Source organism: Bufo bufo, chromosome 1 (assembly GCF_905171765.1).
Source record: "Bufo bufo chromosome 1, aBufBuf1.1, whole genome shotgun sequence".
Classification (NCBI taxonomy): domain Eukaryota; kingdom Metazoa; phylum Chordata; class Amphibia; order Anura; family Bufonidae; genus Bufo; species Bufo bufo.
The window spans coordinates 790,045,488-790,072,314 of NC_053389.1; the positions used below are offsets into that span (position 1 = coordinate 790,045,488).

At 47.0% G+C, this 26,827-nt stretch overlaps 1 protein-coding gene across 4 annotated transcripts; it reads left to right on the plus strand.

Annotated features, from left to right (window-relative positions):
- Window positions 1-1,893: 1,893 nt before the first annotated feature.
- On the plus strand, window positions 1,894-20,681 carry CARM1 (coactivator associated arginine methyltransferase 1). Of its 4 annotated transcripts, XM_040414965.1 has the most exons (16): window positions 1,894-2,042; window positions 6,708-6,830; window positions 6,979-7,082; window positions 8,226-8,330; window positions 8,426-8,536; window positions 8,619-8,796; window positions 12,120-12,210; window positions 12,287-12,368; window positions 12,452-12,537; window positions 12,621-12,710; window positions 13,022-13,159; window positions 13,248-13,337; window positions 13,415-13,527; window positions 14,049-14,126; window positions 18,521-18,589; window positions 18,703-20,681. In XM_040414965.1, exons 1-16 carry the CDS (start codon window positions 1,910-1,912, stop codon window positions 18,837-18,839), a joined length of 1,728 nt encoding a protein of 575 aa, XP_040270899.1. In that variant the 5' UTR covers window positions 1,894-1,909; the 3' UTR covers window positions 18,840-20,681. The 4 variants fall into 4 exon arrangements, 2 of the variants coding, with proteins under 2 accessions (XP_040270899.1, XP_040270900.1); XR_005775680.1 differs by lacking the exon at window positions 13,415-13,527 and having other exon boundaries at window positions 18,703-18,770; XM_040414966.1 differs by lacking the exon at window positions 18,521-18,589 and having other exon boundaries at window positions 18,703-18,839.
- Window positions 20,682-26,827: the final 6,146 nt, after the last annotated feature.

Below are 26,827 nucleotides of genomic sequence, written 5' to 3' on the forward strand. Positions count from 1 at the left end.
GGTCAATTTTTACAGAATTTGATTTCAAACTCCTTACCACACATTTGGGCCCCTAGAATGCCAGGGCAGTATAACTACCCCACAAGTGACCCCATTTTGGAAAGAAGAGACCCCAAGGTATTCGCTGATGGGCATAGTGAGTTCATAGAACTTTTTATTTTTTGTCACAAGTTAGTGGAATATGAGACTTTGTAAGAAAAAAAAAAAAAAAAAAAAAAATCATCATTTTCCGCTAACTTGTGACAAAAAATAAAAAGTTCTATGAACTCACTATGCCCATCAGTGAATACCTTAGGGTGTCTACTTTCAGAAATGGGGTCATTTGTGGGGTGTTTGTACTGTCTGGGCATTGTAGAACCTCAGGAAACATGACAGGTGCTCAGAAAGTCAGAGCTGCTTCAAAAAGCGGAAATTCACATTTTTGTACCATAGTTTGTAAACGCTATAACTTTTACCCAAACCATTTTTTTTTTACCCAAACATTTTTTTTTTTATCAAAGACATGTAGAACTATAAATTTAGAGCAAAATTTCTATATGGATGTCGTTTTTTTTGCAAAATTTTACACCTGAAAGTGAAAAATGTCATTTTTTTGCAAAAAAATCGTTAAATTTCGATTAATAACAAAAAAAGTAAAAATGTCAGCAGCAAAGAAATACCACCAAATGAAAGCTCTATTAGTGAGAAGAAAAGGAGGTAAAATTCATTTGGGTGGTAAGTTGCATGACCGAGCAATAAACGGTGAAAGTAGTGTAGGTCAGAAGTGTAAAAAGTGGCCTGGTCATTAAGGGTGTTTAAGCACTGGGGGCTGAGGTGGTTAAATCACCCCCTTTCCGTAGAATAAAAAATAAATACATAAATAATAAAAAATAAAAACATTATGGGCATCACCGCATTTAAAAACGGCTGTACTATTAAAAATATTTTACCGATGCAGAAAGTTTCAAAATGGCTGTTTCGCCAATTTTTTTTCATCGCTTCTCTTATCCAAAAATAAAATAAAATGTGATAAAAAAAATGGTGATGTAAAAAAATATATAGTTTTTTCAACGTTTTAATTTATTTTTACAGTATTTAGACATAAAAAACCTATACATGTGATATCGTTATAATCGTACTGACCCAGAGAATGAAGGGCATGGGTCAATTTTGCCGCAAAGGGAACGCCGTAAGGAAAGAACCCGTAAAACTGTGGAAGAATTGCATTTTTTTTCCAATTTCACCCCATTTAGAACGTTTTTAATCGCTTCCCACTACATTGTATGCCATATTAAATGGTGGCATTAAAAAGTACAAAAATAAGCCCTCCTATAGGATATGTGAACGGAAAAATAAAAAAGTTATGGCTCCAGGAAGACAGGGAAGAAAAATGAAAATGCAAAAAAAAACAAAACAAAAAAACTCCCCTAAGGGTTAATCGGATAGACAAAAATATGGAATAAAAAAAAGCTATTATTTTGCATACATTTTGTGGCACATACATTTGATTGCGTGAAAAAAACCTAAAAAACTTACCGTTATCAAGTATCCACACGACTGGAATCGCCTGAAGAGTTATTATAATACAGCCAGTCTGGTGAATGAAGAGGGTCCCAGCAGTCGGTATTTTTTTTCTTATTAACAGATTATCAATAATAATTTGATTTGATTCTTCATAGATTATTTTTTTTTCTTTCTAATTTTCATTGACTTCATTGTCGCTTTTCCTCTCTCCCATCAATGCAGTACCCTTCTCCTACCGCGAGATGTCTCCCGCGGGGCGCCTTGGTTTAGCATATTTCCCGCGACAGCCCTCCTCCACTTCCCCCTCCTGACCAGTGCGCGTCGCTGTGCCGCCACAAACTCCCCGCTCTGATCCCTCCCTTCCCCATAATTCCTCGCGCCGTCCTCTCAGCCCGCCTCTGTAAAGATGGCGGCGGTGTCGGTGTTTCCCGGCGTGCGGCTCCTCAGTATCGGGGACGCCAACGGGGAGATTCAGAGACACGCGGAGCAGCGGGAGCTGCGGCTGGAGGCCCGGGGAGGCGAGCTAGCGCTGTATAACGGTGAGTTCCGCGAGGCGGGCGGTGGTGGCCGCAGTGCACACAGCGCGGTGGAGCGGTATTATGGGGGAGGAGGGGCCGCGGCTTATTCCATAGGTGTAATAGCCCACAGTGCACTCCTCTGGTATTGGGGCCACTGTTCTCTCTGGTGTCTGCAGAATGTGCGCAAATTACCTTTCAATGTCCTCAGGGCTGATTATGGAATTGTCTCCTAAGCAGTTTCCCTGCCCATTGTCTCGTGTGGTGATGCAGAGTACAGGCTGCCATATGGAGACCAGAGCAGAGGAGGGGGGTATAAGTCCGGAGGGGGTCCTGAGAATGGGGCCCCCCCAGAAAAGAAGAGTGGCCGGTCAGGTATGTGTGTGTGGTCGCTCCATTGATTTCTATGGGAAGTCCTCGCCTATAGAGATGGAGGGAGTGACTGCTCCGTTCATTACAGGGGTACGGGGCCCCCGTTCTTGTGATTATGGGGGTCCCATCAATAGGATCCCCACGGATCTGATAGTTATCCCCCTCTCCGAAGGGCGGGGGGGGGGGGTATTACCGCTGGGACCACCACCAATCACGAGAACGGGGGCCTCGTGCCCCCTGCAGCCCTACACTGCTCAGTACCGTATAGGGGTGCGTTCCGCTATAATAGAAATGCCTTTTCTTTTCCGTGTTTCTGCGAAAAGGAGGTGATGTGTACCACATACGGGGGGCTGGAGGTAATGTCCCACCACACTGTGGTCAGAGGGGTAACGTGATGGGTAGAAGTAGAGGGTCCTCCTAAGAACAGGCATGGTAGCATTAGGTGATGCCGACGGGGTGCTGTGGCGAGGGACGTCCGGGCAGGACACCTCTCCTGATAGCGGGTGTATTCTGCATGGAGACGGGTACACGGGGCAGGCTGAAACGCTGCGCTGTGGGAAGTGGCGGTCCTGTTACGCATCCGCTATCCGTGACTAGTTCTAATGGGACCGCAATCGTTCGTCCCCGCACACTTTGCTTCCTGTTTCGGCGGGGAGACGGGGTACTTTTATACCCCCATAAACAATGTGAGCATCGGCTGATTTGGGGGGGGGGGCACAGTGATCGGGAACAACGTACCTGTGGGCGACCACGTCGGCATCTGTACCATGTTATCACACCTCACCGCCGGTCATCAGTTACAAATGCGGGCGCACCGGGTGGGCGACCTCCTCCGAACAGGGGGCCGTAGTGTTGCAGCATGAAAGGGGGAATTCAGTTTATAATTGTTCTCCTGCGTCCTTCACTTCACCATCAACCTTTGGCTTAAAAGGATTCCCCTCCAGGTAGGTAGGTGGCCGTGCCGCAGCCCCGCCGTCCTGGTGACAACCCACTCCTCTAATCCGGAGAAAATCTTTCTTTTTATTTTTGGTTACTCATCCCTCCACCATAATGCGCCCCCATTACCTCGCGGTCCCTGGAGTGACGGCCCCTTAGATTCTTGAGGCAGCCCCACCCACAGTGCACCGAATGCAGCAGCCCCACCCACAGTGCACCGAATGCAGCAGCCCCACCCACAGTGCACCGAATGCAGCAGCCCCACCCACAGTGCACCGAATGCAGCAGCCCCACCCACAGTGCACCGAATGCAGCAGCCCCACCCACAGTGCACCGAATGCAGCAGCCCCACCCACAGTGCACCGAATGCAGCAGCCCCACCCACAGTGCACCGAATGCAGCAGCCCCACCCACAGTGCACCGAATGCAGCAGCCCCACCCACAGTGCACCGAATGCAGCAGCCCCACCCACAGTGCACCGAATGCAGCAGCCCCACCCACAGTGCACCGAAAAATAAAAAGCATTTCTCAACATCTGAGGGCCTGAATTTCACAAGCGAGGTGTGGTGATGTACAGAACGTCTTGCCTACGTGGCGGAATACTTGCCTTGAAGGTGACCCCCAAAGTACCTCCGTTACAAGTTGGACCCCCCCCACCGATCAGGTAGTGCCCCTTTAAATTGTGAGTCCCTTAGGAGGTGCAGGGTCGTCACATTGTAGCGCCTCTGTGCATTTTCTCATTCACTTCTGTGCCGCTTTGTCGGAGCGCCGCTGAGGTTTTGCTACAGTTGCATCCAGTTTAGACAAACCTCTCCTGCCCTCCCTTCCCTGTATCTGGTGGAGGTCACAGAGGGTACAATGTAGTCAGCCGCAGCCTGGAAACCTGACTGTTTCTAGTCACTGACAGCAGTCGGAGATCATGCAGATGTTGAGACCTTGAGGAAGCTGCAGAACCAAAACTGACCATGCACCTCAGGCCTCGTGCACGCGGCCATATACCGTCCGCGTGTTTTTTGTGGACCCCCCTTTGGGTCTGTGGTCCGCATTGTGCAGCCAAGTATAGGACGTGACACGGCTGATCCTTGTGCTATCTGCCTCCATACGTCCTGTACTTGTCTGCAAGGACTGCATCTTTATTTTGTGGCTCCGCTATTTGCGGACATCAAACCAGATGCGGTATCGTGTGGACGAGGCCTTGTATATGTGTGGCTCGGCTGGCCTTCCAACTCCCGTCTGAGGGGTTAAGGATCAGGCGTGTTGGCTTTCAGCTGCCTGATCCTTTTTGTTCTTGCTGGCTGCAGATTTCTCCCCATTCACTACCTGTGTAAGGCCGGCGTTGGGATGCATTCACACTTTGCAGTCGTCATAAATTTTTTTTTGCCCCAGAATGAAGGTAAAATTGTGGCAAAACAGCAACGTTTGTCTGCGACTTGTGAACACGCCCTTGTAGATGACCCACGTTCTCAGACCTACAAATGGCAAAATCCGACTGGTGTACCGCTTAAGGGCCCTGCTGTCACCGTGCGTTGGGGGGGCCTTTTAAAAATGATCTGTCAATGGTGCGGGGGATCTTGTAGAATATGATCAGTCCATGTGTAGGTGAGGCGCAGCTCGGCCCGTCTACCATCGCCTTTACGTAGGCTCCTTCCGGCTGTAAGTAATACCCCCATCATGGAGACCCCTGCCTTCTATGTGGGCGCCCTGCATCTGCCGATCTATAGAGAAGGATCCACTGATGGTTAGGGAACGGCCTTGTGTCGGAGTGACAACCAGTAGGACCACCGTTCTGGCTCACAAGGGTTGTCACTGAGGAACAGATATAGAAACATAGAAGATTGACGGCTGAGGTTTTTGGGGGGTACGGATAGATCTCTGCCGGACCCCCTGCAGATGTAGTATATACAGCCCTGTGTGCGGGGCCGCTCTCCCCGTGTACTGCCTGCCCATTGTCCCTCTCCGCAGGCCTGAAATCGGGGGGATTTGTGAGGAGGGGGGGGGAGCCTCATCCCCCATTGTCAGCTGCCTGGGGATAGAGGGACCCCTCGCTGGGGTTTTGTGGTGGTCTCACAATAGCTTTTCTTCACCGTGCCCCTGGAGATCAATGACTCCGGCCAACCTACAAACTGGCTGCGAGAAAGAAGCCGCCATTGTGATGGTAATGAGCCGGGTCTTTGATTCTATGTCACAGAGCACAGATGCGGCTCAGCTGGGTGATGTGTGCCCGACACCCCCCCCCCCCCCCCCCTAACTACCTGGCACAGATGCCGTGCTGTGTGGAACAACCCCCAAAAGGAAAGAGCTAGTGGAAATACATGATCCGCTGCTTTCGTTTACCCCGTAGACTATAATCGGGGGTGCACAGCCTCATCTGAGGGCGAGGCCCCCTGTTCTTGTCTCAGTTCTGATGTTCAGACCCCCAGAAAGATGGGATCAATAACCCTTTCAGTGTCTTTGGATGACCTTAAAGGGGAAGTGCAGGCAAAAGCGGCGCTGTGATATCATAGGCCGGAACCTGATCCTCGGCACAGGCTTTTAGGTGCCGTCCCATGAAAAATATTCTACAGATTTCAAACTAATACTAAAATATTTTTGTAATTGCATATAATTAAAAATTTAGCGCAGACAGTTATTCAATAAATCTGTATAGCGCCACCTGCTGTTTGTTCTTTATTTCTTTGTCCTGCTCACTGAGATGGCCGCACATGCTCAGTTTCATCCTTCAACTGCCTCCTGAGCGGCGGTGGGGGAGAGCGCCGGGACACGCCCCCTGAGCGGCGGTGGGGGAGAGCGCCGGGACACGCCCCCTGAGCGGCGGTGGGGGAGAGCGCCGGGACACGCCCCCTGAGCGGCGGTGGGGGAGAGCGCCGGGACACGCCCCCTGAGCGGCGGTGGGGGAGAGCGCCGGGACACGCCCCCTGAGCGGCGGTGGGGGAGAGCGCCGGGACACGCCCCCTGAGCGGCGGTGGGGGAGAGCGCCGGGACACGCCCCCTGAGCGGCGGTGGGGGAGAGCGCCGGGACACGCCCCGTAGGCTGTCAGCTTGATATAAATCTAGCAGAGCAGTTAATAGGGAGATCTCTGGATCCATGTGAGGTACAGGGCTGGTTTTAGCTTTGTTAGAAAGAGATTGTTATGTGCTGAGTGATGTCAGATTTTTATTATTATTATTATAATAATATGTGTATGTGTATATATATATATCATTTTTTTTATGCTAGTTTCAGACCATCCTTAGCCGCGCTATCAGCCATCCCAGCAGGTTTCTCAGGCTGAACAGCTCTGCTTGATATGGACTCTATTATCAGGAGGGTCTTGGGCATCCCTAATGCAAGTGTGAACATGGCCTTATCTATTATTATTTTTTATTTTTTGTCTCCTCCAGAAAATATGTGTGTCTTCAAGTGCACAGTTACTTCAGAGACGGAGTGCAGCCGCGTGGGGAAGCAATCCTTCATCGTCACCCTGGGCTGCAACAGCGTCCTGGTCCAGTTCGCCACCCCGGCAGGTGCGTCCCTTTGTCTCAGGATTTCTCCGTTATAAATGAGTAGAATTAGCAGCACAGCGGTGCCATCTAGTGGCCAGTGGCTGACAATACTTCTAATGAGGCAACTGTAAAATCCGACTTGTGCCCCTCTCTACTTCTCCCTCTGTAGATTTCTGTTCATTTTACAACATCATCAAGAGCTGCCGGGGTTCATCTGACAAAAGTGTCTTCAGCGAGCGCACGGAGGAGTCTTCAGCGGTGCAGTACTTCCAGGTAATGTCCGATCCACTGCATGGACATTGATCCCTTCTTAGATTCAGATCTATTGCTGCCCTTTTTTATGATTTTAGTCCTCAAAATGTGCAGTCTATATAAAATTTCATGTCTGAAGGGGGTTGTCTCATCTGAGACATTGGTGGCATGTCACTAGGATATGCCACCACTGGGACCCACACCTATCTCCATAACAGGCCTGCTCTCCATTCATTTCTATGGGAGTTGGAAGGTACTGAGCATGTGCACTCGGCTATTTTTGGAAGTCCCATAGAAATGAATGGCGAGCGCAGCCACCACTACATTCACTTCTATTGGACTACTGCAGATAGCCGAGCCGGTGCTCGGATATTTTCGGCAGTCCGCATGTGTGACTTCTCTCCTCTCACTTCGAGGGTTGTGTTCTGGAGATAGGTGTGGGTCCCTCATCTGGGACCCACACATCTGACATTGGTGGCATATGCCCGCGACACACCACCAGTGTCTCAGATAAGACAGCGCCTCTAAGGAATTTCCCTCCATGTAGCTCTGACAAGATGATGTGTAATCGGGGCTAATTGAAAAATAAAGCTACTTTGAAAATAGTCTTATTAAAAAATAAATAAAAAATCCCACCGTTTTGTATCTGCAGCTTCAGTGTAGATCGATGTGTTTCCGAGGTAACAGACAGAACCTGTGTAGTGTGATCCTGCAGTCATACTTTCGTCCGCTGGCCTCTTCCCACTAATACACCAAATATACGTTGGGACTTGGTAGGGGACAAATGGAAATAAGTAGGACTGCAAGATCTGAGTGTTTACCGTGGAGAGGCATAAGTCTGCACGGCAGCTGTGGACACAGAACGGTAGGAAATTATTAATCAAGACTGTTATCAGAGGGGGTTCAGTTTTCATTTTAGACGCTTTGGCGCAAAGAGAAATTTGGCCACTAAGGTGGACATAGCTTTAGAAGAAGCTTTCAGAACGTATATTTTTCGGGTCGTCCATTGATTATAATTGGCCATCCACGCAGGCTCCCAAGTAGGCCTTTAAATGAAACTCTGTTGGAATAGATTCTCTGGTTTATCATCGGGAATGAAGGGTTGTCGGTCAGAGAACTCTGTGCTGTCCTAGTGGTGATGGACGGTGTCTTCTTGTCCTTTAGTTCTATGGCTACCTGTCCCAGCAGCAGAACATGATGCAGGATTACGTCAGGACTGGCACGTATCAAAGGGCTATCTTGCAAAACCACACAGACTTCAAGGACAAGGTGAGCAGCCTGCTGCTAGTCATAAGAGCTAGCACTCGCTCACAACTACGCAGTTATGATATGCTTTAACACTCCTTGTCCTCTCCCCATGTCAGGTTGTCTTGGATGTTGGCTGCGGCTCAGGGATCCTGTCCTTCTTTGCAGTTCAAGCCGGTGCCCGTAAGGTGTATGCTGTGGAAGCGAGCAGCATGGCGCAGCATGCTGAGGTGGGCAGAGTACGGTGGCACGGGGAATGCGCACTGGTGATGTGCCTGGTCCTCATTATTAATTGTCATATGTCCTGTACAGCTACTGGTGAAGAGTAACAACCTGACTGATCGTATAGTGGTCATCCCTGGGAAGGTGGAGGAAGTGTCTCTCCCAGAGCAGGTGGATATTATCATCTCTGAGCCAATGGGATACATGCTCTTCAATGAGCGGATGCTTGAGAGTTACCTACATGCAAAGAAGTTTCTGAAACCCAATGGTAAGACACAGTCCTGTTCAGGAATATAGCAGCTCATCTACATCCTGTACATCACTTTTTCACGAGTTAGCTGTACAAGAATTTACCTACTGTAATACTGCTCCTATGTACAAGAATATAACTACTATAATACTGCTCCTATGTACAAGAATATAACTATTATAATACTGCCTCCTATATACAAGAATATATCTACTATAATACTGCTCCTATGTACAAGAATATAACTACTATAATACTGCCTCCTATGTACAAGAATATAACTACTATAATACTGCCTCCTATGTACAGGAATATAACTACTATAATACTGCTCCTATGTACAAGAATATAACTACTATAATACTGCTCCTATGTACAAGAATATAACTATTATAATACTGCCTCCTATATACAAGAATATATCTACTATAATACTGCTCCTATGTACAAGAATATAACTACTATAATACTGCCTCCTATGTACAAGAATATAACTACTATAATACTGCCTCCTATGTACAAGAATATAACTACTATAATACTGCCTCCTGTGTACAAGAATATAACTACTATAATACTGCCTCCTATGTACAAGAATATAACTACTATAATACTACCTCCTATGTACAAGACTATAACTACTATAATACTGCTCCTATATACAAGAATATAACTACTATAATACTGCTCCTATGTACAAGAATATAACTACTATAATACTGCCTCCTGTGTACAAGAATATAACTACTATAATACTGCTCCTATATACAAGAATATAACTACTATAATACTGCTCCTATGTACAAGAATATAACTACTATAATACTGCTCCTATGTACAAGAATATAACTACTCCTATGGGGCGGTAAGAAGGCTAGGGCTTCACACCAGAGACTAATACTGGGGCGTGGTCACGGAGGTATAGCACTGCCGGACGTCCAGACATATTACAGGGCCATACACCTGAAAAGGTGGTTGCAGCTTCATTCCCCTGTCTATCGCACATTGGGAACAGATCTGGAACTAATGCAGCTCACCCAACCACAGAAAGCAGCCCTATGGGGTCAAGCAAATACGTCACTCCATTCACATGTCCTTCTAAAGGGTACTAGTCTAGTTATTAAGCAGCTCAACAAGGATTATGGGCTCCTACAGAACCCCCCTAGTTTAATGCCAGCAGACCTTCTGCCATACTCGATTCAATCTTCAGGATCTCATGTTTCTCAGATTTGGCACAGATTAAGAGGTTTTTCTACAGCTGAATTTATAAAAAAGATAAACAACACCTTGCCGGATCAACATCCCCTTAGCTTGGCCTGGGGTACGTTTAACTTCTTAGATCTAATATCCATAAAGTCTGCAGGGAAACAGCTAACCACTCAGAAGCCATGTGTAATGTCCGAGACATGGTTTGAAAAACTAGCAACCCCCCCTTCACCCCAACGCAAACTGATATCAACTATATATTTGGCCTTGATCACACCAATACGCCGTACGACCCCACAATATGTTCAAACCTGGGCTAATGACCTTAAAACCAACTTTTCGGAAACGGATATTCTCCGTATGCACGCAAACTCGCATGGCTTCTCACGATGTGTGAAGATCCAAGAACACTCCTATAAGGTCCTCACACAGTGGTACCTTACCCCTAAACAATTATTTCTCAGTGGTTTGAGCGATCATGATAAGTGTTGGAGGTGTGGAGAGGAGAGTGGCACTCTTCTGCACATCTTCTGGTCATGCTCCAGAATAAGAAGATATTGGGAGGACATCTCACAGGCCATTAACAAAATACTAAACACTAACCTGACATTAACCCCAATATTGGTTCTTTTATGGCTTCCAACAAAAGAATTGTCGCCAGCAAAGAACAAATTGGCCACACACTTGATTCAAGCTGCACGTCTACTTATTCCCCAAAAATGGCTGAGTAAGGATCCCCCCACCACCTCTCAGTGGTTATGCAAATTAGATCATGTGCACCGTATGGAAGAGCTTGCAGGTTGGGAACTCAGGGCACACGAGAAGCACAAGAAGTTATGGGCCCCCTGGATTGCATATAGACACGTGACCAATACACCAACACCTTAGTGATCTCTAATCGACAATCAAACTTGAAAATGTCCCTCAGATGGGACTGACCCATTAATGAGTATAGAAGGTGTTTAGCCTTATCTCTCCCTTTGGAGTCATCATAAGATATCCTAAATAACCTCCGATCGCATATGTCCAGTTCTAAGGACACATTCACCCCTCCCTCTCCTCACCCCACACCCCTTCCCCCCCCCTCCCTCCTTTTATGTTTGTTTGACCTAACTACCTCAGGTCTCATGTCAAAAGTTAAATCAACCAGTTCTAGATGACTGGGCCTTGAAGATCCGCACTATATATATGTCCTATGTAGCATATGCATTATAATGTCAATTATGCTCTGGACATGTCTGTACTCATTCATCCTGAATTGTGCATTATGTATGTCTACAATTTTTTTTTTTTTTTTTGACTTGCTGTTTAATAAAAAGAAATTTGACAAAGAATATAACTACTATAATACTGCTCCTATGTGCCAGACTATAATACTGCTCCTATATACAAGAATTTACCTACTATAATACTGCCCCCCATGTACAAGAATATAACTACTATAATACTGCTCCTATGTACAAGAATATAACTACTATAATACTGCTATGTACAAGAATATAACTACTATAACACTGCCCCTATGTACAAGAATATAACTACTATAATACTGCCCCCCATGTACAAGAATATAACTACTATAATACTGCTCCTCTATACAAGAATATAACTACTATAATACTGCTCCTCTATACAAGAATATAACTACTATAATACTGCCTCCTATGTACAAGAATATAACTACTATAATACTGCCTCCTATGTACAAGAATATAACTACTATAATACTGCTCCTATGTACAAGAATATAACTACTATAATACTGCCTCCTATGTACAAGAATATAACTATTATAATACTGCTCCTATGTACAGGAATATAACTACTATAATACTGCTCCTATGTACAGGAATATAACTACTATAATACTGCCCCTATGTACAAGAATATAACTACTATAATACTGACTCCTATATACATGAATATAACTACTATAATACTGCTCCTATGTACAAGAATATAACTACTATAATACTGCTCCTATGTACAAGAATATAACTACTATAATACTGCCTCCTATGTACAAGAATATAACTACTATAATACTGCCTCCTATGGACAGGAATATAACTACTGTTACACTTATTCCTCTGAGCGGTGATGTATTACCATGTGTCTCGGATCCTCTCCTCCAGGTAACATGTTCCCCACGATTGGAGACGTCCACCTTGCGCCATTTACAGATGAGCAGCTTTACATGGAACAGTTTACAAAAGCCAATTTTTGGTGAGGGTTTTCTCCCCCCCCCCTCCTCCGGTAATGCCCCTTCCCAGCACTGCTTTTAATCGCCTCTCCTCCACAGGTATCAGCCATCTTTTCACGGTGTGGACCTCTCGGCTCTTCGTGGAGCAGCTGTAGATGAGTATTTTAAGCAGCCCGTTGTGGTAAGTAGTGCAGCCCGATGCGGGAGCATGGTTTTCTTGTCCCGCTTCACTGACCACGTCATTTCCCCTCCCCCACTTCACAGGACACCTTCGATATTAGAATCCTGATGGCCAAATCTGTGAAATATACAGTGAATTTTCTGGATGCCAAAGAGACGGATTTGCACAGGTGGGGAGCGTGTGACTGTTGGTCTGAGGTCGGCACTGGTTGTGGATGGTTGTAGTGATGGTAATAATCTTCTCCCCTCCCAGGATAGAGATCCCCTTCTCCTTCCACATGCTCCACTCTGGCCTGGTGCACGGCTTGGCCTTCTGGTTTGATGTGGCTTTCATTGGATCCATGTAAGTACCCGCTGATCAGGAAGTAGCTCATGATGTGCCGTCCATGCAGCATCTGACACCTCTTTAAGCCTTTGCCATTTCAGTTCCTCTTGCTTTATAAGAACTCTGTTTGCTGTTTATTAACGAAAACCTTCATAGTTTTCCTTCTGTCCTGGTCATGTGATGGACTTACATCTGCATGGCTTGTTAAAGTGCATCCACTCCGTTACCACGAATGGTCATGAGGCACCTGTGAAGGCGTGTGGTCAACGCACCCTTTCCCCTTGTAGACTGCGCTCTCTCTCATCATCCTCCTTTTCTTCTACTCTCAGAATGACCGTCTGGCTGTCCACGGCCCCCACTGAACCCCTCACCCACTGGTACCAGGTCCGCTGCCTTCTGCAGTCCCCACTCTTCACCAAAGCTGGAGATACGCTGTCGGGAACAGTTCTGCTCATTGCTAATAAGAGGTAGGAGGCAGCGCAGACCTCACATCCACTTCCTCGCACTTTGTCTTGTGCCCTGCTGACATGACGCCCGTTTGTGTCCTTCCTGCAGGCAGAGTTATGATATCAGTATTGTCGCTCAGGTGGATCAGACTGGATCCAAATCAAGTAATCTGCTGGATCTGAAGAACCCCTTTTTTAGGTTGGTGCCTCCGTCTTCTCTGGCCGTTTTAGTCCTTGGCCTTTGCAGCAGAGTAGCTGAGACTTTCTGTATTACAGGTACACAGGCAGCACGCCGTCCCCTCCCCCCGGCTCACACTACAGCTCCCCCTCTGAGAACATGTGGAATACAGCGGGGGCATACTCCATGAACACAGGAATGGGCATGGGAGGTCAGTGATGGGCGGGCTACTTCAGGAAAATGATGGAAGCAGTGATCTCAAATGTGGCTGCACATGTGCTCTTGGGGGGGGGGGGGGGGAGGGGTTCCCCTGGCAAATGTCTGGGTGCCGAACATACCCTCCTTGTTGGTGCACCCCCCTTTGCTCCTGAGGGGTGGCAGGATGTCATGCCTCGGAGGAGAGGGAAGTGCAGGAATAGGGATAGGTGAATATCGAAAGGTTTGGGGGTCTGTTCTGGGACCAGTAAGAAGGGGAACTTCTGTTTCTCCATGTGGGGGTTGACACGCCTGGATTCTGTATAAAGGAGTAGGTTTGCTCTCTACATATATGTACTGTGGTGCAGCCGATGTCCTAGGTGGGGGGGGGGGGGTCTTCTATAAATGGGTGGCCAAACTTAGTTTGTCCCCCTATTTTAAATCTCCCTGCTGTCCTTCATCAGGAGGAGTTCTTTTTGCTGTGCCTCTGGGGGCGCCACATGAGTTTACCTAACTTCTCTGTTTTCTCGCTCTCAGGGATGCCCACGGCGTATGACCTCAGCAGTGTTATAGGTGGAAGCTCAGGCATCGGTCACAGTAACCTCATCCCTCTAGGTGAGCAGCCAGCAGTCGTGTGTTCTCCTGCATCTCTGCGCACGGAGCCCCAAGACCTGACACACGGAACCTCCAGTAATGCCACAATCTCCATTTTATCATAACTACTCCTCCACCCCTAGTGCAGCAGCTTAAAGGAGTATTCCCGTCTCTGAATGGGGCACACCCGTTCTCGTTCAGCAGCCAGAGGTGGTTTGGGGAGGGGCGCCATAGGTTTTAGATGGGAATACTTCTTTAAAATCTGTCTTCATTCACTTATCGGTGTCCGAAATGTTGTTCTGCTGCATGTCAGTCCTGGGATAACGTTTAGGGTTTGCCATAAATTAACAAACCTCAAAACGACTAAACCCCTCACCTCCTAACCATCATGATCCATTAACACGTGCCTCCTAGCCATTGTGAGGTCACCACCCCTGGGAGGACTAACCCATTACCATCCATTAGGCCCATCGACCCTCAGTTCCCCTAATAGTGTGTCAGAAAAGGGATCCACATGTACTGACCCACAATCTGTAGGTGGAGTGGACTACAGGGCAAGTGCAATGGGGGTCTTCAACGGTCCCAGTAATCCCATTAAATTAGTGACTTGTTTAAAAAGCTCACAAATTTTTAGGAAATATCTGATTTAATAGGGTAAAATGACGCAACTGCTGCCAGGCTCCTCCCCTCACCGCTGGCGGCGCAGTTGCAGTTTAATCGCCAAGTCATAAAAGTCCGACTGGTGGTTATGAATGCAGTGCCGTACTACCGCAGGCTTATATGTGGTCAGCATCTAGGAAGCGTCCTGCTGCCTTATTAATCCGATATTAGAAGAAATGATTTTAGGTAGAGAATCTCTTTAAGGCTGGGTTCACACGGGCGTTGCGGGAACACCTGCGATTTTTCCGCGTGAGTGCAAAACATTGTAATGCGTTTTGCACTCGTGTGAGAAAAATCGCGCATATTTGGTACCCGAACTTCTTCACAGAAGTTCGGGCTTGGGATCGGTGTTCTGTAGATTGTATTATTTCCCCTTGTAACATAGTTATAAGGAAAATAATAGCATTCTGAATACAGAATGCATAGTAAACTAGCGCTGGAGGGGTTAAAAAAATAAATAAAATATTTAACTCGCCTTAGTCCACTTGATCGCGTAGCCCGGCATCTCCTTCTGTCTCCTTTGCTGAACAGGACCTGTGGTGAGCATTAATTACAGGTAAAGGACCTTTGGTGACGTCACTCCGGTCATCACATGATCCATCACCATGGTAAAAGATCATGTGATGACCGGAGTGACGTCACCAAAGGTCCTTTACCTGTAATTAATGCTCACCACAGGTCCTGTTCAGCAAAGGAGACAGAAGGAGATGCCGGGCTACACGATCAAGTGGACTAAAGTGAGTTAAATTATAATTTATTTATTTTTTAACCCCTCCAGCCCTATTGTACTATGCATTCTGTATTCAGAATGCTATTATTTTCCCCTATAACCATGTTATAAGGGGAAATAATGATCGGGTCTCCATCCCGATCGTCTCCTAGCAACCGTGCGTGAAAATCGCACCGCATCCGCACTTGCTTGCGATTTTCACGCAACCCCATTCACTTCTATGGGGCCTGCGTTGCGTGAAGAACGCTGAATATAGAACATGCTGCGATTTTTCATGCAACGTACAAGTGATGCGTGAAAATCACCGCTCATCTGAACAGCCCCATTGAAATGAATGGGTCGGGATTCAGTGCGGGTGCAATACGTTCACCTACCGCCTTGCACCCGCGCGGAAATCTCGCCCGTGTGAACGCAGCCTAAAGGGGTCGTCTCGCATCAGCCAATGGCGTGCATCATGTAGAGAGAGTTAATACAAGGCACTTACTAATGTATTGTGATTGTCCATATTGCTTCCTTTGCTGGATTCATTTTTCCATCACATTGTACACTGCTCGTATGCAGGGTTACGACCACCCTGCAATCCATCAGCGTTGGTCGTGCTTACATACTATAGGAGTGCCTTGTATTAACCATGTCTACTGGCTAAATGCCATTTACTAAAGTGAGAAAGTGAGACAACCCCTTTTAAGGTGCATGTCTGCATTTTGAACACCCTTTTATTCTCAACATATTGTCAATCTGCATAAGACTTTCTAGATGTTCTTGGAAACAGTCAACAAGGCTGTTAAGAGGCACACCCCTGACAGCTGAGCAGGCAGGTTTTTCTACATTAAGTTACTGTAAATTTGACACTCCCCACAATCACTACAGCAAGTTCTGTATAGGATAAGTAATGTATGTACAGAATGACTTCAGCAGAATAGTGAGTGCAGCTCTGGACTATAATACAGGATGTAACTCAGGATCAGTACAGGATAAGTCATGTATGTACACAGGGACTCCTCCAGCAGAATAGTGAGTGCAGCTCTGGAGTATAATACATGATGTAACTCAGGGTCAGTACAGGATAAGTAATGTACACAGTGACCCCACCAGCAGAATAGTGAGTGCAGCTCTGGAGTATAATACAGGATGTAACTCAGGATCAGTACAGGATACATAATGCACTTGCACGAGGACTGGTCTTATGTAGATTGCATGTTAGTTGAAATGGTGTTCAAAGGTATTTATTTAAAAACTGCCACACATTTCCAAATTTTTCCCCCTTCCCCATTGTGCTCTGCCAGGCAGGAGCGGTGATGTGTGCACCCGCCAGTAGAGGGCTCCCGGACCCGTACACCACATACATACAGTGTATTGATTCTGTGTGCGCTGTAGCCTGGCCCCAACTTCAGAGGGTTAAAAAAAAACATATTTGCATAAATTATTAGGGGATTTGTAGCAGTGCAAGAAATGAATTGCATTAAGGTTCACTTTCAGTAGAATAGGTTTACCTGTTGCAGCCACTTTGCATGAGGGTCCTAGAGCCCCCCCCATAGGAAAGGTCATTGGTAACTCTTCAGTATGATACAGTATTAGGACCATTTGGATTCCTCACTGACAGATCTGACTCCAGCCATCCCCAGCCTTGCTATCTTCTTGTAACCATGAGGTGCAGGTTGTCCCCAGACGTCTCTGCCCCTCGCCAGTGTGTACTATAGACTCGCTAACCACGTCATCCTCATCATATAAAACACTGACCCTTCCGTTGTGACCTAACCATGTAACGCATTATGGGATTTCTGTCTGGAGACTCGTATGAGGGTAGAAGGAGCCACCCGACACTCATTACCCTCATACCCTGTGTTTCTTACACTAGGGGGGAGTTGTTCCCTGTGGCTGTGGTCTCCAACCTGTCGCTCTCTAGCTGCTGCAAAACTCCAGGGCATAGTGGGAGTTGTAGTCTTGTAGCAGCTGGAGACCGCTGCCTTGTAATTCATGTCAGATGTTTTGTCTTGTATTCTCTTCTTGAAATAGTTTTCCACTGCTGGTCACCCCGAGGGTCTGATCGGTGGGAAACCCCTGTAATATCAGTGAGTGGGATCTGCACTGGTGCTCTCAGTGAAAGGGGTCCCCGGCGTCTCTGTAGCTGGATGGGGCCCGTTTGGTGTTAGTAGAGTGGACGCTGCTGATTGGAGGGTTCCTGAGCATAGCCTGCACCCTTTCATTAGAGTATTGGTGGTGATCCCACAATGTAAGGAAATGGTAGTACCTGAGAATACCCTACCCTTGACCTTTCTTCCACCTTAGGTTTCACGGGGCTCTCCGTTGGTTTTGTACTTGTCATATTTTATCGGTGTTTAGTCATTTGGCCAATAGCAGGAATTGTGATAAAATAACTGCTACTTCCCTGGTCGATTTCCCCCTCCGGCAGACAGGTGGTCCCTGACTGTGTTTTGTATATGTCCTTGAATGGATGACATCACGTACAGCCATGTGACCTCTGCAGCCAATCACTGGCTTCAGCGCTCTAGCATCCGCAGTGATTGGCTGCAGCGGTCACATGGTTGTACGTGATGTCCTCGCGTGCAGGGAAGTAAAACATTGGCAGTGAGCACCGGACTTGTTAGGGGACGGGTCATTTTCCTTATTGTATCACATTTCCTGCTGTTAGCCAATTATTTTAATATCTCAGCTGCCCCCCCTGTTAGAATTCTTAGGGGGGGGGGGGGGGGGTTTATGAAGGAGCACTAATACCCTCCCAGCCTTGATGGGTTATGTGATGACGGGGTGAATTCATCTAGTGTCGGGTTTCCCAGTATCCTGGGTATAACCCCTCCGAGGACGTTTTAGATGAGGCCCAGGCTGCATAGTGGTTCCTCACCATCCATGTTTTGGGTGCTGTGCCAGTCTTTGGGCTTCGGCCACCCCCACTCTGCAGCCCCTGCCTTATCGCAGTCTTCTACACTGTCATCTTATTGTGGGGAAATGTCTGTCCTATAACCTTCCCGTCTCCATCCCCACCTCCTCCCCCGTTTCCTTGCAGCTAACACAGGAATCGTTAATCACACCCACTCCAGAATGGGATCTATCATGAGCACAGGGATTGTTCAAGGTGAGGCTCGCCAGCTACGCTATCGCCCACTCATATTGTCTCGGAGTTTTTTGGCCCGTGTAAACTTTTTTTTATTTTTTTTATTTTTCTTTTCTTTCTCTGTTCTCCTATAGGATCGGCCACAGGACAAGCTGGATCCACCTCCTCCTCCCATTACCCAGTCAACAACCAGTTCACCATGGGCGGCCCCGCCATCTCTATGGCTTCCCCCATGTCCATCAACACCAACACAATGCATTACGGGAGTTAAAATTTGCCCACCCTTGCCCGTCCTCCCTCTTCTCTCTCTGCCTCTAAACCAACAGCAACAGGATACCAAATGATGCAGAGCTGTCTCTGCGTCTCCTCTGCAGAATCTCGACCCCCGCTGCTCTGGGTTCCTTCGATGCTCCTCCGCCATCTTGGTTTGTAACCCGCCCAGTGTTCTTCTAACTCCTGATTTGTATCATAACTCGAAGCAAGACGCTTTCTGACAATGGACTTGTACATTTATTATAATTTTTTTTTTTTTTTTAAGTAAAATAAATTTCACGCAGTGTCATATAAGAAGTTAGAGGAGTGAAGAATCAGGACTACGCTGTAATGGAGGAGAGGGGGGGGGGGGGAGAACCATGTATCGCTCCCTTCTGCTCGTGCTGGTGGCATAATGGACTCGTATGCTCCCGCTCCACATGGCTGTGAATTAGTATTGATTCTGTAAAGGGACACTATGGAGGCGAGAGACCATACGGCATCATGAGATTTGCTACGCCTCTTCCTGCCAGACAGTCGCTCACATTTGCGTGTAGTCGGTATTTCGTAGATAGAATTTTTTTATTTTTTTTTCTCCCCCAAACAAAAAAATTTGCAGTAACCTGATCCTCAGGGCCGTGCATAACCCCCACCCCAAAACGTCACCACCGGCGCCTATGACACTACATCTGTGCATGTTCCCTTGTTTCGGGCAGCTAAGAGAAGAGATGGAAGCCCCTCGTCTTGCTGCTCTTCGGAATTGTCTCATTTGCTTGGACGCCACTCGAAATGTTATCGCTCGGTCCACGGACAGCCTTAAAAGTGGCAGTCCATTTATGATTGGTTAAGGACTGAAGACATCATGGTGGCCTGAAGCACTGTCGCTTCTTATGCTTGATCCTTGTTACCCTCCTAATGAATGGTTGGTTGTACTCCTCCCCCTCCCTTTTGTGGGGCAGAGGGTAGTACACCGTGCCAATGACTGCGATGCGGGATAAACCCCCTCTTTTTAACCCCCTCGTTTTGCTTCGTTCTCCATTTGATATCAGGGCCGGGATGGATCCGACAACCAACCTAGGGCTTTGAGTTAGTATCGGCATGCGTATATAGTCCGGAGAATGTTCGGTTTAATGGTGGGGGAGGGGAGTACGAAGCGCATTTGTGGGAAGCCTTTCTCTTCAGTCTGAACTTTCTCTCTAGATGGGAAGACATTTTGTTGCGCCGCTGTTTGACCATGTCGTCAGTATTTACGCAGATCAGGTGTCCTCATGGTCCGTTTCCTTAGTGTCTGGGTTCATCCGAGGCTGGATAGACCGGAGACTGCTGGAAACTTCAAGTCCTGGAAGCCTGGGTCAGGTCGGGACGAAGTGGCGGCGGCCATTGTTCCTCTGGGGGGGGGGCGATCAGGTTGTTAAATGTGAATCTCTCTTGCTGGACTGACAGTCTCTGTGTTCTCCTCAGATTCCGTTAAGCTGGATCCTCCTCAGTCTCCCTTCTTCTCCTACCTCTGTTTTCTCCACTCGTGCGGCCGAGTGGATAAAGCATGTCCTGTATGCATCCGTCCCCGCATCGTGTCTGTGCATTATTATTTTTATCCCCTCCTTGTGGATGTGCTCGGCCTTTTCTGCAGCAATTCCTTCTAGTATTCGGGGGAGGCCGGCACATCCTTAATGTTCTGGTTGGGTTTCTTTGGGGTCTGTCCCCTGTTCTGTGTAACCTGTCATCTGTGGGATGGCAGACTGTCGTTTTAGGATGGATTTTCAGAGGTGATGTCTGAAGACGCATAGGAAACCATTGCTAACACAGCTGCTGGTCTTATTTCTGCCTGTAGTGCTCAATAATAAAGTTGGGAGGGATTTTTTTTTTTGAGTTTTTTTTCACATTTTTCTTTCCACTCCTAAAACTTATTCTGAAGGCTTCCTGGTCGTCGTGGCACATTGTCTTCAGGAATACAGTTGGCAGAATTTTGAGTTAGATACTCGATACCACACAAAGAAAAGCGGGGAGGGGAAAACAATATTTTTTTTTTTGTGGTATTGATTGCGCATTATTCGATGTGGTACTTGATGGGGTTACTTACTAATATGAGGCACATGGCAGTCTACATTGATAAAACCATGTGCCTCACATTAATACGAACACCATCTACCACCTCTTCACATAATGGACCACATGGGGTATGTTGGGGTCAGGTACACGAACGTGTGCCGGCCGTTCCTTGAATTGGGGACGGGGCAACGTCTTTGTGGTTGTCGCAGGCAGATACAGGCCCATTCAACTTGAATGGGTCCGTGATCCGTCCGCACTGCAAAAAAAATAAAAATAGAATATGTTCTATTTATTTTTTGCAGTGTGGAGGCACGGAGAGAAACCCCACGGAAGCACTCCGTTCCGCAGCGCACCTACTGGATTGTGAACCCATTTAAGTGAATGGGTCCGCATCTGTGATGCCGTGCACAAATGGCCGGAGCCTGTATACTGCGGACCGCACTACGGGCCTGGCCGCCACACTAAAGTAATACCATGTGCCTTACATTATAGTATATAACCCATTCATGTAGCTCACATTAAACCCGTGTTGCCCATTATGCAAGGAGGTACATGATTAAGTTGCTTATTATTAGGGTCTATTCACACGTCCGCATCCGTTCCGCAATATCAGTAACTGGTGCGGACCTATTCATTCTCAATGGGGCAGGAATGGATGCGGAGAGCACACTATGGGCTCTCCGCATCTGCATTTCCGGAGCGTGGCCCCGCAAAAAAAAAAAAATAGAACATGTCCTATTCTTGTCCGCAATTGCGGCCAGGTGTATTGTGGATCCGCAATACACCACAGATGTTTGAATGGACCCTTAATGTGAGGCACATGGTGTTAAAGGGGTTCTGCACTTTCATTTAACTGAGATCTATCCTCTGGATAGATCATCAGCTTCTGATCGGCAGGGGTCTGACACCCGGGACCCCCGCCGTTTAGCTGTTTCAGAAGGCAGCGGCGCTCCAGCAGTGCCCCAGCCTTCTCACTGTTTACTGCTGGCCCAGTGATGTCACGACTAGTATCAACTAGCGTGGGCGGGGCTAAGCACCATTCAAGTGAACAGAGCTTAGCCCCGCCCAGGCCATTGATGCAAGTCGTGACGTCAGTGTGCCGGCGGTAAACAGTGAGAAGGCTGCGGCGCTGCTGGAGCGTGCCGCTGCCTTCTCAAACAGCTGATCGGCGGGGGTCCCGGGTGTCGGACCCCCGCCGGTCAGGTGCTGATGATCTATCCAGAGGATAGATCATCAGTAAAATGAAAGTGCAGAACCCCTTTAATAATTTTAAACCTCTGTGTTCCTCACATTAATACAGCAGTATCTGTGACCTGCTCCATGTACAAACAGCAGGAAACTTCTGCAGCAAGAGCCTCCTGGATGGTGTAGGATAAAGGACCTGTGATGATGTCATTGTCATATGACCAGTGGATGTTACTGGTCACAGTGATGACCTCATCACAGGTCCTTTATCCTATGAGCATCAAGGAGTGTGGACAGCGGTGAGTGTATCTCTGCCCTACTCAGGATAGTTAACATCAGATTGGTGGGGGTCTGACCCCCTTGGTCCCCCCAGAAATCAGCCTTTTGCAGGTACCACAACACTCATACGACCGCTGAGGCTGCTTCTTGGTATACCAAGCCTAGCGCCATGCATCGTAGAGTGGCTGTGGCTGGTATTACAGCTCAGTCCTACACTTGGATGGGACTAAGCTGCAGAAAGACCATGTGACTGATGGAGGTGATGTCACAGGCCCAGGAGGAGGCACCTTCAAATGGCTGATCTGCAGGGCCTGTTGGGCCATCCCCACAGGCTATTGCTGACCTATCGGTGTTTAAAGTGGTTTTCCACTTCTTAACAAGTGATGGACTAGCCTCCGGCACCCAGCTGTGGTGAAACTACGACTCCCAGCATGCTTGATTCATTTCTATGGTGTTCTGGGACCAGCCAAGCAAGTGTGCATCTTGGCAGTTGTAGTTCTATCCCAGTTGGAGTCCCGGAGATTAGCCATCATTATCTGATTGCTGGTGGTCCCACACCCCCATGATTTGTACTGCAGCAGCTCCAGCAAAGCATCTGTTTGTGCAGTGGTTGGAGCTTCTCCCTTTCACTCCAGTGGAGGCAGTGCTGCAGTAACCACCTCTGTCCACAGCATGAGAAATGATGCAGAACAGCTGATTGGTGGGGTTTTTGGAGTGCCACCAATCAGATAGTGATGGCCTATCCCAGTGATAGGCAAACTGCGGCTCTCCAGCTGTTGCAAAACTACAACTCCCACCATGCCCTGCTGTAGGCTGCAAGCTGTAGGCAGTCTTTGCATGCTGGGAGTTGTAGTTCTGCAACAGCTGGAGAGTCGCAGTTTGCCTATCACTGGCCTATCCTGACAAGATGGAGAGATGCCTTACAGCAGCCACCATGTGCCATAGGCACAAATGGACCAGGCACGTTCTGTGATCTGTGCAGAGGTCAGGAGGGAGAAGATAACACTGGATCCACTATTCACAATAAGTGATATCACAGCTTATCTGTACACAGGTGATATCTGTCATTGTATTCCTGCCTGTAATAAGGAGATGACTGCCCAAAAGCATTCTGCACAGACCAATAAGTGGCACCTGTTGGGATTAGTGGCTGATGTGAAAACTGCAGGATTTTAGGTATGAAAAATTAAATAGAACATCACCAAAAATTCTTCAAAAAAAGTTTAAAACATAATTTAAACAATAGGTCATTTTCTGATGACACATTCCCTTTAAGGCAGGGGTGCACAACCTGCGGGCCGCATGCGGCCCCCAGAGCCAAGATTTGCGGCCCCCGTCCTCCTGGACAGAAACACAGCTGATCGTAAATCGGCTGTGTTTCTGCCCGCAGCACCGCACGATGGATCATTACAGCTCCAGCCCCTGCACTGTAGCAGGAGCAGGACGGGTCGTCGGCTGTCAGTGACAGCGGGGGAGCCGAGGAGAAGGCAGAAGCAGTTATCATCGCTTCTGCCTTCTCCTCACACAGGTGAGCGCTATGTAGGGTGGACCCGGCTTGGGGGCAGAGGAGCGCTGAGCTGCAGGGTTAGGAGACCTGATCAGCTATGCCTGTGTACAATGCCCCCACCGCAGGCTGGTTTCCCCTGTAACTGAGGCTCCTTTGGATGCTCCAGTTACAGTGGAAATAGTGCAAAAAAAGTCTGTCCCCAAAGGTCTTTCAGTGACCTCTTAGGGAAAATTATGTGGAAAAAATATATTAAGTTAAAATAATATTTTAAAAAATATAATAAATCACAAATGAAAAAAATATATATATGATGTGGCAAAAAAATAGAAAATTATATAAAAAAAAATACAAATAAAAGTAAAAAAAGAAAAGTTGCTAAGTAAAAGAGTGTTCACTGCCCCCTAACAGTCTTTTTATGATCCCTTGCCATTATGTGGCAAAAATATATATAAAAAAATAGAAAATAAAACAATTTAATAATAAATAATAAAATACATTTAAGTGCAAAATAGTAGTGTGTTCATTGTCCCCCAAAAGTCTTTTTATGACCCCTTGGGGGAGATATTATGTGGCAAAAATATATTTAAATAATATAATAAACCAATTTATAAAAATAAAATACAATAAAATATTATTAAAATACAAATAAAACTAATAAATAAAAAGGAAAGAGTGAAAAATTCACAAAGTGTCAATGTCCCCCAAAGGTCTTTTTATGACCTCTTGGGGGATATTATTTGTAGCAGAAATATATTAAAAATTAAGTTAAAAAAGATAATAAATTAATAAAATACATAAAAGAAAAAACACCCACACCAACCAAAACCGTTGCCATTATTGCCCCATTCATGTGAAACCGTTCGAACCACCAGGTGCCCAAAAACACAAAAAAAGTGTCTTTTCAGGCCTGGTTATTAAAGTGTTAACCAATAAGCGCTTTCCCCACTAGAAAAAGAAAGTGCTTACTGGTTATTGCAGGGCGCCTGTAACTGTCAGGAGGCGGTAATAACCAGGGAGCACGGCCTCTGCAGTGAGGGAAATCACTGATTTATGAACAAGTTCCTGCAACGTGGCCCCTGAACCAGAAGATGCATACTTACCTGCTCCATGCCCCCGCTGCCTCCATCTTCCGGTTCCTGCACTTTTACACCTGTCCGTGCATGACCATGGTCACATACACCGCTCCAGTCAATGACACGCTGCTTGTGGCCACATCACCGCTGAAGCCAGTGATTGGCTGCAGAGGTACATGTGACCATGGCCATGCACTGACAGGTCTAATCAGCTTTGGGAGCAGGTAAGTATAACTCTTCGGTTTCAGGGGCCATGCTGCAAGAACTTGTTAAAAATAAATTTTTACTGGGAAATCCCTTTAAGCCAGGGTGGATTAGCCATAGATCCCACAGGGAAATTTCCCGGGGGGCCGTCTGTGCCCTCCTCACAGCCGGCCAGTGAGAGTTTTTGGGGATGTATTTTGTGCTCATGGGGGCAGTATTGTGTGATGAACTGTGGGGCGGTATAATGTGCCACAATATGGTATTGCTGGCCCGGACTTCTATCAATTTGTACCCTACTACAAAACGGGGCCACTGTTAGTTTTTTTTCCAGGGCCAGCAGTGAGATATTCAGGTCAATTACTGGAAATACGTCTTCATAGGGACACTCACTCATGATAACTTGCAGTATAATCGTGCCGCACATCTCTGTGTGATCAGGGATGTGCTACTCATAGTCAATGTAACTAAGGCTACTTTCACACTAGCGTTCGGGTGTCCGCTCGTGCGCACCGTTTGAAGGGGCTCACGAGCGGCCCCGAACGCATCCGTCTGGCCCCAATGCATTCTCAATGCCTGCCAGCGCTCAGCCTCCGCTCAGTGAGCTGACACCTGAACGCTGCTTGCAGCGTTCGGGTGTCCGCCTGGCCGTGCGGAGGCGAGCGGATCCGTCCACACTTACAATGGAAGTCAATGGGGACGGATCCGCTTGAAGATGACACAATATGGCTCAATCTTCAAGCGGATCCGTTCCCCATTGACTTTTAATGTAAAGTCTGAACGGATCCGCTTTCACACGTCTGCATTATCGGAGCGGATCCGTCTGATGAAACATCAGACGGATCCGCTCCGAACGCTAGTGTGAAAGTAGCCTAAATGGAGGAATGACTGTGCTAGCGATCATTCCTCCCCAGTCACTTTACATCGGCCTGTGTACATTGCGGCCCCTTGAAATAGAGAAATGTGACAATGCGGCCCTCAGACCAAAAAAGGTTGTGCACCCCTGCTTTAAGGGAACCTGTCATGTAGAAAATGGAGTCTGAGCTGCAGGCAGCATGTTATAGAGCAGGAGGAGCTGAGCAGATTGATGTACAGTTTCAAGAAAAAGTATGTGAACCCGTTGGAATTATATGGATTTCTGCACAAATTGGTCATAAAATGTGATCTGATCTTCATCTAAGTCACAACAATAGACAATCACAGTCTGCTTAAACTAATAACACACAAAGAATTAAATGTTACCATGTTTTTATTGAACACACCATGTAAGCATTCACAGTGCAGGTGGAAAAAGTATGTGAACCCTTGGATTTAATAACTGGTTGAACCTCCTTTGGCAGCAATAACTTCAACCAAACGTTTCCTGTAGTTGCAGATCAGACGCGCACAACGGTCAGGAGTAATTCTTCACCATTCCTCTTTACAGAACTGTTTCAGTTCAGCAATATTCTTGGATGTCTGGTGTGAATCGCTTTCTTGAGGTCATGCCACAGCATCTCAATCGGGTTGAGGTCAGGACTCTGACTGGGCCACTCCAGAAGGTGTATTTTCTTCTGTTTAAGCCATTCTGTTGTTGATTTACTTCTATGCTTTGGGTCGTTGTCCTGTTGCAACACCCATCTTCTGTTGAGCTTCAGCTGGTGGACAGATGGCCTTAAAGGATAACTGTTGTATTTTTATTTTTATTTTTTTGAGTATTGGATTGTGGTGATT